Here is a 17642-nt window from a genome sequence, read left to right as displayed (position 1 = left end):
CACATAATTTCTTGCATGGGGTTCACCTGTGTGCATCATGTGATCTCAGTATGAATACATCTGTACCTGGAAACATGAGAATTTGTTTTCTAAGCAAACAACATGAATATCAAGAAGCTATCAGAACAAGTTTGGGACATGGTTTTGGAAAAGTATCAATCAGGGTTTGGTTAAAAAGAAAGAGACCATAGAGTGCCGTTAAATTCATTATTAGAAAATGGAAAGAAAGTGGCACAATCGTGACTTCGCCTAGAAGAGACCATAAACAAAGAGTCAGATGTGAGGTAATAAGGGCAGTAGTCAGAGAAACGATCTGGAGGCCAAGGGTACATTTCAGCATGCTACCACCACCATGCTGTGTAGCTCCTTGGTCTTCTTGAGGCTCTTTGTTAAGTATTTGCTCTAATAAACTTTCCAGGAAAAGCTACACTTATACAGAGATCAGGTGGACTCAAGTCAACTAATTATGTGACTTTTGATGGCAAATGATTGCACCAAAAGGCGGCGTGGTGGTTTAGTGGTTAGCACGTTTGCTTCACACCTCCTGAGTTCGAGTCTCGCTCCCGCTCACTGTGTGTGTGGAGTTTGCATGTTCTCCCCGTGCTTGGTGGGTTTCCACCGGGTGTTCCGGTTTCCTCTCACAGTCCAAAGACATAGGCTGATTGGAGTCTCTAAATTGCCTGTAGTGTGTGTGAATGAGTGTGTGCGTGCCCTGCGATGGGTTGGCACTCCATCCACGGTGTATCCTGCCTTGATGCCTGAGATAGATACAGTGACCCTGTGACCCGAGTATAGATCAGATAAGCAGTACAGACAATGAAATGAAGAAAAAAAAAAAAGATTGTACCAAATCTAAAACTCAGATTTTCACAGCAACATTGATTAAAACTTGGGCGATTTTTTAATTTGTAAATAATTATGCAAAACATATTGCTGTCGTGGAATTTTTTCATGAAGAATCATGACATATAATGCCAAATAAGTAAGTTGGAAGTTTTAGTTTTTTAACATTACAAAATGTTGAAAGGTTCAAGGCGATTAAACACTTGCTTTTGAGAATTTGATGGAGGACTGCTTACATCATGCCCAAGAGAACCTCATTGACTGGCTTTGGTAAAAGCAAAACGCTGCTGGCTGCTACATGTTTTCCGGGTGGCACTGGTGGGTGGCCTTTTGCTCACCCTAAGAACCTTATTTTTCTTAAAAAGTGATGTATATGCAAAAATAGCTGGATTTTCACGTTTATGTCCCCACTGATAACTGGTAACAATAATTTAGCTTTTAAAAAATAGCATGTATAAAATCGCTTATTTCATAAAATGTAAAATAAACACATAATACATATTTTTCACACATTGTATATAAATGAAATTTTCAGTTGCTTATTTGTTATCAAAGGAATGTCTTCTTTAAGAGGTGCTTTTAGAGGACTAAAATTTAATGAATACTACATGTGAAAAAGGAAAACATGTAATTATTGAGTCAGTTTATTTGTTCATGTGAAAACTGTCCTAAATGTAATGTTCATATTATTTGTGAATATTAAAGATTTAAACCATGTTCTTAATGCATGCTTTTCAAATGAAATGTTATCAAGTTTACCTACAGAATGTTCCTTATTGCAGCCAGGATCTCTCCTAGCTAAACTGCTTTGTTTTTGAACACCTGTTAAAGGTACTCTAAGCTGCATTTGCATATTGAAACAGTCTGTGGGTATATTTGATTGCATTTGCATGCACTTTGGAATGCCAAAACCAGTCATGGGCTGAACTTGGCCTCATGATGGTCACTAGCTGATGACTTGCTTAAGATGGTGGACTTTTATAGCACTGTGTGTCCTCTCCTTGGTGATGCCGCGACGATCAGCTCCATCCAAGATGTTGTCATGGAGATGTGCTGTGTGTGTGCATTACTCTTGCAGAAGCTGTCAGACGGTTTGAGCTCTTCAGAGGGCAGCACAGTGGACCTCCAGCCCTTGAAGGAGAGAAGAGAATCACTGGACTTTGAGCTTGAATTACCTGCAGATGATCCAGAGGCCTGTTTTACACAAGGTGAGAGAATCACTGCAAGGACAAACTATGGAACATTTTCCAAGTCGGTGAGCCGGCTCCCACTGTAGCCTCAGATCGCTGATATTGTGTGACAGGAGTGGAACATGATCTGCTGTTGTAACTCATCTGTCTCAAGGTTCAATATGATGTGTGTTCTGAGATGCTTTTCTGCTCACCACAGTTGTAATGAGTGGATATTTGAGCTATTGTAGCCTTTTTGTTAGCTCTGACCTCTGACCACTCTCATGAATGAGGCATTTCCACCAGCAGAACTGCTGCTCACTGGGTGTGGGTTTTTTTTTCCGGATATAAATAAACTGCAAATTTGCAGGTGTATTAAATATAAGATATTTATTCAACAGACTTTTGCAATGTACTGTATATATTACCTTGCCAGTTTTAGGTATACATATCTTACAGCGACACTTACTGATTTTTTTTGTATACTTTATAAGTTTGCATTTAGTACCTTGTCCATTTGCCTAGTCCATTTGCCAGTTATACGCCCCTTATTACCCTAACCATTGATTGACAAAGGACTATAATACGACCACCTCTAACCAGATATTGTTTAGGCAGTAGATTATTCTCAGTGTATGTGGTGTTGGTACGCCTGTAAATCAAGCACAGCAGTGTCACCAACCAAATTTATTCAGCCAACAGTAGTCCTGTGGTCAGTGACTGACACAATTAACACAAAGTTAGCTCTATCTGTCTCCATCTGTACATCGAGCTGCAAAGCTGTGTTAAGTAAGAATACACAATATTTATATACCAGGAATGCTACTGTACTTCATACACTCAGAAAACCACCACACACACTGTGTCAATGTCACTGAGAATGATCCACCCTCTAGGGATGCGTTGGTATTGATTTTTCAGAGTGTGAGTGCATATTATTTGGTCAGCGTGGATACTGATATTGAAATGAGTAACATGAAATAGTATTAACCCTTTTTTCCAGTACACTGTTAAAAAGGAAATCGACTTATAGGACATTTTCAATCAGTATTAAAAATTTTTTTATCACCGCAAGTCTGATAAAAAGTAAGTCAGGACAATTTTGGCTTTCAGTCTGAGATGGATTCACCTCTGTTTTAGTTCACCTGTTTTAGTTCACCTCTATTTCACCACAATTTTAGTGGTTGAAGATAATGCCTTCAAATGTATATGCTTTAGATGAACAAGCACTTGGGTTATCTCAGAGAGCAGAAATGAGTTTGATATCACTTTAAAGATATAAACATTTGCTTGGAAAAATGTACTAACCAAACTTTTTTAAGAATATATGGCTTCTAGTGGGCTAGGTAGAAAGATATATATATATATATATTTATATATATATATGTATATACTTCTTGAAGCCCTGTCTAATTTTTATATTGCCTTTAAACACCACTGTGGAGTGTGACATGACAAAGAAATTCCATTTTTGCTCTTTGGTAAAAAGATTTAATCAATCAGCTGCGTCATATTTAGCTTTTCAGATGTTGGCTATTGCTATCTTCTGCTAGCAATGAAGCTAGTAATGAACTCCTAATGCTGGGTTTTCAGATTAAGATGACGTTTAAACACTATCTTAGAGTATGATAGAGGCCAGTTTGAGTGCACACAACAGTATCTGCGAGAGTGCTCATTAAAACTGAGTGAAAGGTACAATGAATTGCACGCTGACCTGTGAATCAGATGCTAGCGAGTGAGTAGGAAGGAAATGCATAAGTCTTCAGTGTTCAATGCATGCAGAACTGAAATGTTCTCACCTATGACAATTTTTTTGCATGCTTGCTTCACTGTAGACTTGAATATAAATATGGTTTCGTATGCGTACAATTATGTGCTCATTTTTAATGACCAAGCTCACTGATAGTGCCATGCATGTTCAGGTTGGCTGAAAAATAAACAAAAACGTGAATGCACATAACCAAACATAACTTCATACTAGGATAGTTATACCAGTTGCATAAAAACGTTATGGATTTGGTTACTGAGCTCTAATGCAGCTCTGCATACCAACCTGGCACCGTTATATTTATATCTGAGATGTCATGTTTATTAACGTTTCAGTGATAAACAGCTGGCTATGAGGTTCAGCTCCTAATAAAGACAGCATATGGAGAAGCCATGCATCTGGGTGGGAATAGCAAAGAACACTGTTCAATAAACTCCAAATTTGTTGTCTAATGAGCATTAATCTTCACTCCCATTAAAACGCAATGTACAGTATATTTATCTGTGTCAGAGGTTTTAAAGGGGATTTTCATGCAGGCTGCAGTTTGCTTTTGCACATTTTGCAGCTTCCATTATTAATTGTGAGATATGTCCGGTTTGTTGTCACTACATGATGTGTTTTTATTATTTTAAGAGCATGCACTAGGTTTTTGTTAAATAGTATCACATGGTATCAGATGTTGGTATTGGGTCTTGAGTTTTTACGTGTAAAAGCATTGTATCAGACTGATATCCGATACTCGCATAAGCAGTGGATATATAGCGTACTGGGAGAGACTATATATATATATATATATATATATATATATATATATATATATATATATATATATATATATATATATATATATATATATATATATATATATATATATATACACTACCAGTCAAAAGTTTGGACATTAGGGATTTATTTTCTACAATCTAGAACAATACTGGAGATTTCAAAACTATGAAATAACACACATGGACTTAAGTAATCCATATGTAATGACAACAAAAAACAGTCAGTTGTTATTTTAAGACATGAAGGTCAGGTGTTCTGGAACAGTTCTTGCAAGAACAGTATTGTCAAGTGCATTTGCAAAACCCATCAAGCACGATGATGAAACTGGCTCACATGAAGACCATCCCAGGAAAGCAAGACCAGAGAAGTTCATTTAGAGGAGAAGTTCATTTAGAGTTTCCAGCCTCAGAAATCACCAATTAACAGCACCTCAGATTAGAGCCGTTATGAAGGCTTTACAGTGCATCAGTAGCAGACATATCTCAATATCAACTGTTCAAACGACATTATTGTGTATTTCGGCCGCCTTCAGCATTGTTTTACAATGTAGAAAGAAATAAATATCAGGAAAGACGAAGGAAGATGTGTCCAAACTTTTGACTGGTAGTGTATATATATATATATATATATGTGTGTGTGTGTGTGTGTGTGTGTGTGTGTGTGTGTACGTGTGTGTGTGTGTATAATTTGTACATTTTTTAATTTTATAATTTGTAATTTGTAAAAATTTCACAAATCCCCTGCCTAAGAATAAATGTCCTCTTTTTCCCAGGCTGTGTGAACAGGTTTCCTTGTTGCCAGGTAAATGTGGAAAAGGGCAAATGGAAGACATGGTGGAACCTCAGGCACACCAGTTACAGGATAGTGGAGCATAACTGGTTTGAGTCATTCATCATCTTTATGATCCTGCTGAGCAGCGCCGCACTGGTGAGGAGTTGTGTGCTTTTGTCAGTGAGAAATATGCGCAGATGGTTACAGAGCTTAATAAGGCACTGAAAGGAACAATAAGATTTTTGCTTACAGTGTGATATTTGGTATTGTGTAATGTAATGCACTGCACTGTCATGTCATTTCTGGATTTATTTTAGGCCTTCGAAGACATTCACATTGAGAAAAGGAAGACTGTAAAGACTGTTTTGGAATATGCAGATAAAGTGTTTACCTACATCTTCATATTGGAGATGCTTTTAAAATGGCTGGCCTATGGATTTGTGAAATACTTCACCAATGCATGGTGCTGGCTTGACTTCCTGATAGTGGGCGTATGTATTCATTTTAAAAAATTTACAAGCAGTTTTTTAAATTATTGATGCTGATTTGATTGATGTTCATACTTACTGCAATTACCACAGGTTTTTATTTGCACCATATTATTCTTGCCTGTGCATTTTGTGTTCATTTGTATGTTAGAGAGATGAGTGCAACTGCATTTGATGTGTATCTGTGCATGATTCTGTTTGAAAGGGATTGAGTGAGTGAATGGATTGCCCATTTGTGGGTCTAAGGGCACTACTCATGGGAATAAACTGATGGAAGGAAAGGGAGATAAGATGAGACAGATGAGAGAAGTGTCTCATGATTACATCATTTATATTTACCAATGGGCATGTGTGTGTCTGTTTATGTGTGTTTCTCTGTGTGTGTGTGTGTGTGTGTGTGTGTGTGTGTGTAGGTCTCTCTGATCAGTCTAGTGGCCAGCGCTCTCGATTTTGCAGAGCTTACTGCCATCAAATCTCTGCGTACACTTCGAGCCCTGAGACCTCTTCGCGCTCTATCACGCTTTGAAGGCATGAGGGTAAGAGGCACATCCATTACTGTCCAGTTTTACTTCCTGCCCACTTGCAGCACAAATAAAGCACAATTATAATGACTGGCATTCAAACTGGAATATAATAAATGAAGCATAATAATTATAACATAATATGTCTAAGGCCTTTAATTATCGTAATCAGAAACTCTTTAATAGTAAGTATGATTTACATAAAGGAATTAGATTTTTTTATGGACAGGAATTTGCAGTACTGTATTGGGATATGAAGTGAAGTAATTAAGATGCATGGCACCGGAATGTAAGCAGTAGGTGCATATAAGGCGCTGGGTACCAGTTCTACAGTTCAATAATCAAATGACTTCTGGAAAGAAGTGTGGTATGCAAGTGGCATTTGCTTTGTACTGCCTACAAGGTGGCAGAAGGGCAGAAAGGAGACTGCTACAATGGGTATTGTCTACACAGGGTATAGCTTTTGAGGAATACAGGCTCACGAAACAGGGTGGCTTATGACTGACTATCCTTCAGCTGAGCGAGTGTAGTCCGGACCAGATGGAGTAAAAGCTGACCGGTTGACTAGTTGATCAGTCAGCACATAATGCTGATTGTTGATATGTGATGGTGCTGACAAATATTGCTTTAAGTAAACAACTTATACCTGCAATTCGTATCAGGGCCTCAGTGTTAATGAGATCCCTAAAGCTGTGTGTATAAGGGATGTAACCTGAAAAATGTAAAACTGTGTCAGTGTGCAATGTATTTACAATATTAATTCATTCGTCATTAGTAACTGCCTGGTCATGACAGGTGCAAACTGACTGCATAAGCAGGATTACAAAAATCAATCCCAGCATCTACAGATGAGACCATTGTAAACTCGAATGATGTAGCTGAGGTTGAGAAACCCTCAGAGCCAGTTCTTCATCTGGGTTTTTTCCAGTGTGTTGCATTATTTCTGATGTCATAGTGGTAGGGTTCACAGTCTGGTTTAAGCCGCTTCCATACATATAAAAATATTTGGAGAACTAAACAGATACAGGTATAGAGATAGACAGCAGTATTGCATTAAACCCTTAGTGTGTGTATGACCAGGGCAGGCTACTTTGACTCTGTACAGATTCTATCCTTGTCTCCTTTTCTGACTCTTCCAGCCAAATGTGTTTCAGAACATTAGATTTAGTCTCCATTATCCTGTAAGGAAGGTTTAGTGAGCTGCACAAGAGCTGCCCATATTAATTTGTTGGCTGTAATTTGAACTCTAATGTAAGTTGAAAAGGGTGACAAAAAGGCATGAGTCAGTTCTGGATATTACCTTGGTGCAGTGCTATGTTTTGTCATTCTGATGATTTTACTACACAAACTGCTGATGCAGGTTAGAGATGCACATGCTTAACAGTAGGGGGATCTTGGGAAGCTTCAATAAGCTGGTATTGATCAGTTTGCTGGATTTGTGCTGCTGTTTTAAAACCTATGCCTTTAATCTGTATGTGTAATCATACCTGTACATCAAAATAATGTTGAAAGTTACACATAAGGGTTAAAGGCATAGGTTTCAAAACAGCAGCACAAATCCAGCAAAGTGATCAATACCAGCTTATTCAAGCTTCCTGAGATCCCCCTACTGTTAAGCATGTGCAATTAGCAAATCACATAAACTATGTGGATAGGATAACGATCACAGAATCAAAAGCTTGGTAAGTTCAGATCTGTGCAACCTGAGCAGTACTTCACAGTAAAGAAACTGTCCAAATTTTGTTCATAAAGGGTGCACATGATTGAAAACAGGCGCAAGTACAATCAGGAATCCATGGATTTAGCTTTTATTTGACACCAATTCATGTCATTGTTGCACCTTCAATTGTGCAGTTTGATAGTAACTTTTGTTTTTCTGTAAATGAAAAGGTATTGGTGTAAACATAAATCTTTCTGTCCAAATAAAATGGACAAGAGGACTTTCTAAGTGTAACAGTGTTGTAATTCAATGGTTTACTGCTCTCCAATAGGTGGTGGTCAACGCACTTTTTGGTGCCATTCCCTCCATCGTGAACGTACTGCTTGTCTGTCTCATCTTCTGGCTCATCTTTAGCATCATGGGTGTCAACTTGTTTGCTGGAAGGTTTTATGAATGTGTATATGTAACCAATGGGTCTCGCTTGACTGAGGATCTGGTCAGAAACAAAACCGAGTGTGACCAGCTGGGCAACAGTACCCGGTGGAAAAATTTAAAGATCACCTTTGATAATGTTGGAGCAGGATATCTGGCTTTGCTGCAAGTAGTAAGTAATCCAGTTGTCCTTAGAAAAAGAATAGCTTAATACATAAATGTATAAACTACTCTAGAATTTAAGTTTCTGATCATCTATTTCCATCTGTGTCCTCTCAGGCCACTTTCAAAGGCTGGATGGATATAATGTATGCTGCAGTAGACAACCGTGGTGTAAGTTTATACTTTGAAAATCATTATGTTTTATCTCCTAAGTGGCACAACAACAAAAATGGCTGTGTTGAGCAGCAGTTTGAAACGATGCAGTGTCTCTCTGTATCTGCGAGGAAAAACATTCTAGCCTTTATTTTCTCCAGTTGGCAGCTGTTGCGTTATAAAGGAAAGCTGCCTATTGGGTAGGAATTGGCTAAAATAATCAAATTGGGCAGAAAAATGGGGAAAAAGTGGTGCCATAAGCATTTAGCATTGCTCTTGTATACAAGAGTCTATAATGCCATATTGCTGACATGTACTGCTCTTCGTAACTGTACAGTTGGATCAACAGCCTAAGTATGAAGAAAATCTAGTGTGCTACGTCTACTTTGTAGTCTTCATCATATTTGGGTCCTTCTTCACATTGAACCTTTTCATCGGTGTCATTATTGACAACTTCAATCAACAGAAGAAAAAGATAAGTATCTATTTAGTTAAGCCTTAACGCAAATGCATAGAAACAGTTATTAACTGTATTTAACACTCGACCAGTATACGGTGAAGGGGGCAAAAGAAAGTACACCCTGCTTCAATTCCATGGTTTAGTTATCAGCTCAAAAATAAAAATTGTGTGGCCTTTACAAACTTCTGTAAATAAATAAGCTTAGGTGACTCCAGAAAGCCACAACAGATTTCAATATGTAGTGTTTCCCAAAGAGTAAACCAATATTCAGAAACCAGGTGGGAATAAATAAGTACACCCGATAATTCAGGGTGAAGGTTTACTGCAGATGTTTATCAGTCTCTCACATTGTTTTGCACTCTTCTTTACAACATTGCTTTTGTTCACTGATGTTTGAGGACTTTCATTATTTATCTTACGATCCCACCCCAGCATCTCAGTGGGGTTGAGGTCTGGACTTTGACGTGGTCATTTCACCTTGATTCATTTCTTCTTTAGCCATTCAAATGTTCAGTGGCTGGTGTGTTTGGGATCATTGTTATGTTGCATGATGCAGTGACAGCCTGGCTTAAGCTGCTGAATAGATGACATCACATTTGTCTCAGAAATATTCTGATATTCAATATTCTCAGTGATGTCTCTGCAAGTTTCCCAGGTCCTGTCGCTGCAAAACAAGCAAACTGAATTTGCTGGAATGTGCACTTCTGGAAAGATTGGCTTGGAGGCTTTACATTTGTATATAGTCTTTCTCAGTATAGAATGGAGAATTTCAAATTATTTGGAGATATGGCCTTGCTTGGTCTTATAACCGTTCCCGAACTGACGAACAGCAAAAATTGTATCTTTGAGGCCATAGCTGATGTTCTTACTGCTTGGCATTATGTAGATATACACCAGACTGCTGCAGAACACCAAACTGCCAAATGTTCTGCTTTTATAGAGGTAATCAAAGTTCTTGATGATTTAAATAATTTTTTGCATTTAAGGCTACTAATTACTCTCTTAACGATTTTAGAAATAGTAGGGGTATACTTGTATTTTTTCCATCTGGATTCATATTTTGGGGAAAAATGAATACTGTTGTCACCTGAGGATCATTTGCTTAGAAGTTGGTGAGAACCACACAGCTTTTATTTAGGTGCTGATATCTAAAAAAAAAGAAGATTTAAAGGATTATATAACATTAATTAGATGTTATGCTATAACACCTTTAAAAATAATGCATAATTATATTTGAAACTGTGCTTGTATAAGACAGTTTAGTATGTTTGGTGCATGAATTAGTTATATAAATGCAATAAATACACGTGTAGTAGTTTTGTGTAAGTTTGCTTATACGTAAGTCAAGCACCAGTGTAACAGGACAAGCACTCTGATTTTTCAGTTTAAGTTGGAAATGTAACTTTGCTCTGCCTAATTACTTTGGAGGTCAGGACATTTTTATGACAGAGGAACAGAAGAAATATTACAACGCTATGAAGAAACTTGGTTCGAAGAAGCCACAAAAGCCAATTCCCCGGCCATCAGTAAGACATTCAACCGATTTATACTACAAGTCAAATGTTTGGACAAACTGGGTCATAGAACAAGTTTTGTCATATTTATTATTTTGAAATAATGATGGAATTTTATAGAAATGTAAAGTGTAATTGAAATTTCATGGAATAACTATGAAACTTCACACATGGGATAATGCAGTGAACAAGAAAATTATTAAACAAATTCCATTTTAATTTTACTATTTGATGTTTTAAATAAACAGTATTTCTTAGCCACTCTTCACAAACAGCTTCATGGAGCTTTATACATTTGTCTAGCCGCTCACTAGCCGCTAAATTTGTGTAGCCGCTCACTGCTACCAATAGTTTCTAAATGAAAAGTTATTGCTTAAGAAAATGTATTTAACTATGAGCAATGTACTTGTTTTCAGTAAAAAAAAAATGGTTTATTAAAATGACATTTTGAGAATTAAATACAAAAATGTGCAAAAAGTTTATTCAAATTAAAAAACTTATAGTGAAATGCTTTTTATGACTGCACATATAAAAAAATTGAGATAAGTCAATCAAAATCAAAATAGCATTTAAAAGTAAAATAAAATAAGATAAAACTAAAACTAGAGTAATAAGGAAACAAAATGCAATCTGCTGTGAAGTGGGACTATTGCTACTTATATTGGTCTTTCAGCCATCTCAGGCTTTTGTTTTTGCTTCATTTTTAGAACAAGCTCCAGGCTTTTCTCTTTGACGTAGTAACAAATCAAGCTTTCGACATCTTCATTATGGTACTTATATGCCTGAATATGGTCACTATGATGGTGGAGTCAGAAAATCAAAGCCAAGAAGCACGCAGTCATCTGAAAAAGATCAACATGGTGTTTGTGGTAATCTTCACAATGGAATGTGTGCTAAAGATGATCGCGCTTCGACATTACTTCTTCACTCTTGGCTGGAACATCTTTGATTTTGTAGTGGTCATTCTCTCAATAGTCGGTAAGATCTGGAGATTTGTATGTGATCATATATTGTATTGTATATTTGCAAAGATACCATGCAGTGTACTTGTAATGTCTCTCCTCTGTTTGACAGGCACGTTTGTCTCTGAAGTCATTAAGTACCTGTTTTCTCCGACCTTGATCCGTGTCGTTCGACTTGCTCGGATAGGCCGTATTTTGCGCCTCATCAAAAGTGCCAAGGGAATACGCACCCTTTTGTTTGCCTTAATGATGTCCCTGCCAGCCCTATTCAACATCGGTCTTCTTCTCTTCTTAGTCATGTTTATCTACGCAATTGTTGCCATGTCACAATTTGCCTATGTCAAGAAGGAGGCTGGAATAGATGACATGTTTAACTTTGAGACTTTCGGCAACAGCATGTTATGTTTGTTTCAGATCACTACCTCTGCAGGGTGGGATGGACTCCTGTCACCCATGCTTAACAAGTATCCTGATTGCGACCCAGAAAAGGATCACCCTGGCAACCAGTATAAAGGTGACTGTGGCAACCCAGCTATTGGTATCATCTTCTTTGTGAGCTACATTATAATATGCTTCTTGATTGTGGTGAACATGTACATAGCTGTGATCCTGGAAAACTTCAGTGTGGCTACAGAGGAGAGTGCCGAGCCATTAAGTGAGGACGACTTTGAAATGTTCTATGAGGTGTGGGAGAAATTCGATCCTGGCGCTACACAGTTCATAGAATACAAACAGTTGTCTGACTTTGCTGATACCCTCGACCCACCTCTGCGTATACCTAAGCCCAATAGGATCCAGCTGATTAACATGGACCTACCAATAGTAAGCGGGGAGCGAATCCACTGCTTGGACATTTTGTTTGCATTTACTAAGCGTGTCCTCGGAGAAGGCGGCGACATGGATGTTCTTCGTGGGCAGATGGAGGACCGTTTCATGGCTTCTAACCCTTCCAAGGAGTCTTATGAGCCCATCACTACAACTCTACGCCACAAGCATGAGGACATGTCAGCTGCCGTCATTCAGCGGGCCTACAGGATGCATCTCAGGAGACAGAATGTAAAAAGTCCCTCTGACACATTCAAAGAAACTGTACAGGAGAATGGAATGGTTTCAAACAGGTTTAACAACCACTCTGCTTCAGACAAATCTGAAACATCATCTTCTACCATCGTCCCACCATCATATGCCAGTGTAACACAATCAGGTAAGAACAAATATGAGAAAGACAAGAGGGAAAAGGAAATAAAAGGAAAAGATAATAAGGACCGGTGAAGGTAACATGATTATTAACATAATTTTTTTTTTTTAAACCCACTCTTTAGAAATACAGACTTTTTTTTAGAGTTTGACAATATGATTATGTTTATATTATAATCATCTCCATGGATCAACTATGCTCTTTTCCTATGTGTGGTTATATATGTGCCATAGTGGCAAACCTTTGGCTGTCATCTAATTGAACTTTTTAATTTCTTTAAAAGTGTCTTTAATGATGTTTTGAAGAATCATTTTGCCTTACTTTAGTGTCATTCGTTTTTCACTGAAAGACAGCCATTAAATCAGTTCTAGCATCTTCTCATGCGTTCTGGGACCGTCCATAATTTTTTTTCCCCCACATGCTTCCCGCTCTCAGTGATGCTTTTGTCGTATATTACTGCTAATTTTCAAACCTTGTCAGAAAACGAATGGAGGAAAAAACTTCCTTGCCTTTCTGAAGTCATTTGGTTTTATCAACAGCACTTCCTCCCCATTATGTTTGCAGATATTGTTGTCGTTGTTCGATTAACCCATGTACTCTGTGTAATGTTTCTGCTGTAAGGCGACAACCATGCTTCCGTCCTATACTTCCCCTCGTGCAGAGATTTTGAAGCATGGATGTTGCTAGGACTCATGAATCTTTTTAAGCTGCAGTGAATCACTTTGTTTACAACGGACAATTCAGGGAATTTTATCTTTTGAAGAAGTTGATGAAATCTTTTTCATGAGCAGAGAAATTGAGCCATGTCATGTCGGACTCTAATGAGATGGGATTGAAACAAAGCCTCTCGAATGCTATGTAAAACAGAAGTAGCCAGTTCCTCATGAAATCCTTGGGGAATTCGTGGCACTTATGCAGGATTTATCCTCCCACATCAACCAAAGAGGGACCTGTGTGCTGCAGCGAATGAGACAATGTATGTAAATGTGCCTATGAATGTACTAGAAGATGTGTATGAGCGAGCATATCATACAAGATAGAAACGGGCAGAATCAGCCATAACCAGCTGTAACTACACTGTTGAACTTAGCATGTATATAAATCTTGTCCTAATCAACACCATTTGATTATACCAGTGTAGATCATGTATTTGGACACAGTCTGTCTGAAGGATTGAAAGGACTTGCTATGCATCCTGGGTATTTGTGTTCTTTTACATTAAGGCTGTGCTAGAGATTTGATCCTGCCAGAAAGATTAAGCTTGCAAAGATTCATTTTATTATATTTATGGAACATAAATTTGTATTATTATCATCATTTCTATGAATAATATTAGAATGATAAACATATCCGAATATTTTGGTGGGATACCGCTTTAAAGACGAGACAATAGGACACATCACATGGACATCTGTATTTAAGACAGTGTTGTATCGCATCCAGTATTTCAGGATGGCTCTACGCCTCACAGGTGCCTCTTAACCATGTTAGAAAGCCATTAGTATATGTGCCTATATTTGCATCATGAGCATACAGTACAAAAGAAATCCTTTAATAAACAAATTACTCTTAGGTCTTACCTTTAAAAAAAATCTATTGCACATTAAAGCCATTCAAGAATTTAGAACTTCCACTGTATTGTGGAGCATTTGTTCTTGTAGTCTTGATGAAACACACTGACCAACAAGCCATCCATCATGCATACTAGCAGATATATTGTACGAATATGAATAGTCTAGCATATTTTATAGAAGATTATGCTTGAAAATAAAAAAATGACTTAAATATATTCTGCTTCTAGTCAGCGGGAGGTTGGGTAGAAACAATGTGTTGACTTTAATTTATTTCCTCAATATGCCTATACTGCATTACTGAAATATACTGTATATCGCTTTGCTTTTATACACTGTGTGTGTGTGTCAGAGTGTGTCTGCGTGTCATTTGTAAAGAGATTTGAGATAAGAAATACACCACGCACACTTCAGTTGCTTTTTTTAATTTATTTATTTCATTACTTCCACCCAAAGACTGTACTCTGAATTGCTGTACTGTGTATTTGAATCTTATTTGTACCTTGAAGAGAGGCGTCTTTACAAACTGAGCATGCTCCGTGTGCACTGAATAATATTATCTACGACTGAAATAGAGAATATCTTTGGTTGATTCTGTCTGTGCCTGGAATTGTGCGACCTTGCATTTGTTTACGTTATGTTTATGAGATTTCATCAAGTGCATTTCTGTTCTGCTTCGAATCAACCGCTTATCCTTCAAGACTTGTTATATATGTCTGACATAAACACTGCTATGATCCTGTTCTGTGAGTGTGTTATACATGTACTAACAACATTTTGTTGCCAGTGAAATATACGTTTATATGAAATGAATGTTTTGATTACATAAGCACAGGTAATAGATGACATATTTTATACATACATTACGCTTGTAATCTATTATACTGCATGCAAAATACTGCCATGAGTCTGATTAAGGAAGCCAAAAGAATAAAGATGTCATGTAAATTGGGAATTTGTGTCCTATTTATTTATTTATTTATTTTTGGTGTTTTTTCTTTTATTCACATCATGTAATATGGCAACAGTTCTCTAATGTTATTTATTATAGTTGTAATGTTCCACAAATAAGACAGTAATGAATATCCAGTAACATAATGGCCATAGAAAGATTACACTGTTGTGCATAATTGTGGATTCCTCTTTAACACGTGTTGAAGTCCATGGACCAGCTACAGTTTGCTTTTGACGTGACATTTAAAGACGAATCTTTTGGGCTATGTGGGTTAAATTGAAAACGTGAATTATTTTTGCATTTGTTTCACTACTACTGCAAAAAAACAAAAACATTTTCTGGTCCATGTGTACATGCAATAAGTGGCCTATGAGCAATATGACCTGTTTGAGCATGAGAAATTGTTTTATGGCCATAAGCTTCTGTCTCAAGTGACTAACCACACCTAATTAGGAAAGCATTAGTGCCCTGGGCTCTTCCAATCACCCTTTTTATGACTTTCAGCATGCTTATTTCAACTCAACCACAATCAGCATTAGGCTTTCCACATTGCCGGAAAAGACTCATTTTGTTAGTGTCCATGTCTTCTATTGCAGCTAATGAGCACTTAAATGTTTTATCTCCTCATCCTTAGATGGTTCAGTGTGTGTGTGTGTGTGTGTGTGTGTGTGTGTGTGTGTGCATGCATACAGCAAACACATAGCAATTACTGTTCAATTTATAGTCAACAAAATACTTTCATCTGATACAATGACCTATTTGTATATTTACGATGCTGATAGTCAAATTTTCCTAATTACGTAGCACTTGATTTAAAGGTCCAGGAGCAATGAGTCTTATTGACTAGTATTTATTTTAGTCTGATAAACTTGACCACAAAACATAGGCTGCAAGTATTTCATTAAATAAGGAAGTTTGCAAATACAAGTGGCTCCTTTTAAGAACTATTAACATTCTACTATAGGCTTTTATGTAGATTTTCATTCAGAGATGATTTAATGATGTGATGCTCTGCAATGTATTTGGGTCTGAAGAAATAAACTGAGAAAATAATAATAATTAGTAGTTAGGAAGATGACCATCTAACTAATTACATGTTCTTACTATTTCTAATTCTACTCCTTTTAATTTTCCAGTGATAATATATTTGTTTTAATCTTATTTGGGAACAAAAAAATTCAAGTGAACTACAACCGCGAGGCTTGAGTTATAGGCTTAGATTTGAGTGAACATTCATTTATTTGCAATTTTAGGTGTTTTTTTTTTTAAATCCTGGGCACATTTGGTGAGGTATGAATCCAGATTGTTCCCAATGCCCCTGCAGATTTACCCTGGTTTTAGATTCACTTCATTCAATCGATATGTGGTGCATATATCTTCATCCTATGTCTCTATCAGACTAAACTGCCAGTGTGAAAGCCAGAGGGGCAGCACAGGGGCAGCTATGATTAAGGGCTTTGCTCAATTGCTCAACAGTGGATCTTGGTGGTGCTGAGGCTTGAACCCCAATCCTCCGATTGCCAACCCAGAGCCTTAACTACTTGAGACACCACTGCCTCACTTGAAACAACAAGAGACACCATGGAGTATGGAGTATTTTAGCCTAACTAACCTAAATTGGCCTAAAAAGCACAAGTATCAGAATAGTATTCAGTATCTGACAAATTCTATGTTTTTATTCACTGGTTACTGGCTGATATATACGGTGGTGCTACATTTATCTCATTTGGCTGATGCTTTTAGCCAATACGATATACAACTGAGAGAGGAGCAATCATAGCAGTTGAGGGCTAACTGCCTTGCTCAAGGGCCCAACAGTGACAGCTTAGAAGTGCTGGGACTTTAACTCATGTCTCAGGAGCCCACTGCCTTTAACCTCTGAACCACCACACCCTTTAGCGACACACTCTGCCACTATGCATGAGACACCACAGGCCTTCAGACTTAATTCATATCTGTAAAAACACAGTGTATAGATTAAAATTACACCTTCACTCCCACTAACTAACAAGTACACACTTGTACATTCAAAATAAAAGCAACATCACAGTCAGTATCCTCTATTATAACAGCATGACTGGAAAACACAGGAAGCTCATCTTCCAGAGAATCATTTAAATGAAGAGTGAGACTGCAGATTCTCCTTGGCTGTTGCTTGGCAACGTGACCTGTGCTGTTTGGCTGACCACTGGGTGATGAGGATGTTAATGTGGAAGTTGCTATACTTAT

The 17642-nt window shown here is 37.5% G+C and overlaps 1 protein-coding gene across 2 annotated transcripts in view; it reads left to right on the top strand.

Moving 5' to 3' along the window:
* Positions 1 to 15413, top strand: part of scn1laa (sodium channel, voltage-gated, type I-like, alpha) — a 39122-nt gene extending 23709 nt beyond the window's left edge. For both annotated transcript variants that reach the window (XM_058392465.1, XM_058392467.1), the window contains 10 exons: positions 1922 to 2051; positions 5339 to 5493; positions 5655 to 5828; positions 6239 to 6361; positions 8338 to 8610; positions 8718 to 8771; positions 9091 to 9228; positions 10635 to 10739; positions 11435 to 11705; positions 11802 to 15413. In XM_058392465.1, coding sequence (XP_058248448.1) covers positions 1922 to 2051; positions 5339 to 5493; positions 5655 to 5828; positions 6239 to 6361; positions 8338 to 8610; positions 8718 to 8771; positions 9091 to 9228; positions 10635 to 10739; positions 11435 to 11705; positions 11802 to 12961 — 2583 coding nt within the window. In that variant the 3' untranslated portion in view covers positions 12962 to 15413. The remainder of the gene's footprint in view (positions 1 to 1921; positions 2052 to 5338; positions 5494 to 5654; positions 5829 to 6238; positions 6362 to 8337; positions 8611 to 8717; positions 8772 to 9090; positions 9229 to 10634; positions 10740 to 11434; positions 11706 to 11801) is intronic.
* The last annotated feature ends 2229 nt before the right edge of the window (positions 15414 to 17642 follow it).

Source organism: Hemibagrus wyckioides, linkage group LG06 (genome assembly GCF_019097595.1).
Source record: "Hemibagrus wyckioides isolate EC202008001 linkage group LG06, SWU_Hwy_1.0, whole genome shotgun sequence".
NCBI classification, from domain to species: domain Eukaryota; kingdom Metazoa; phylum Chordata; class Actinopteri; order Siluriformes; family Bagridae; genus Hemibagrus; species Hemibagrus wyckioides.
The sequence above is the reverse complement of the archived record's forward strand: the minus strand, read 5'-3'. Positions and strand labels throughout refer to the sequence as shown.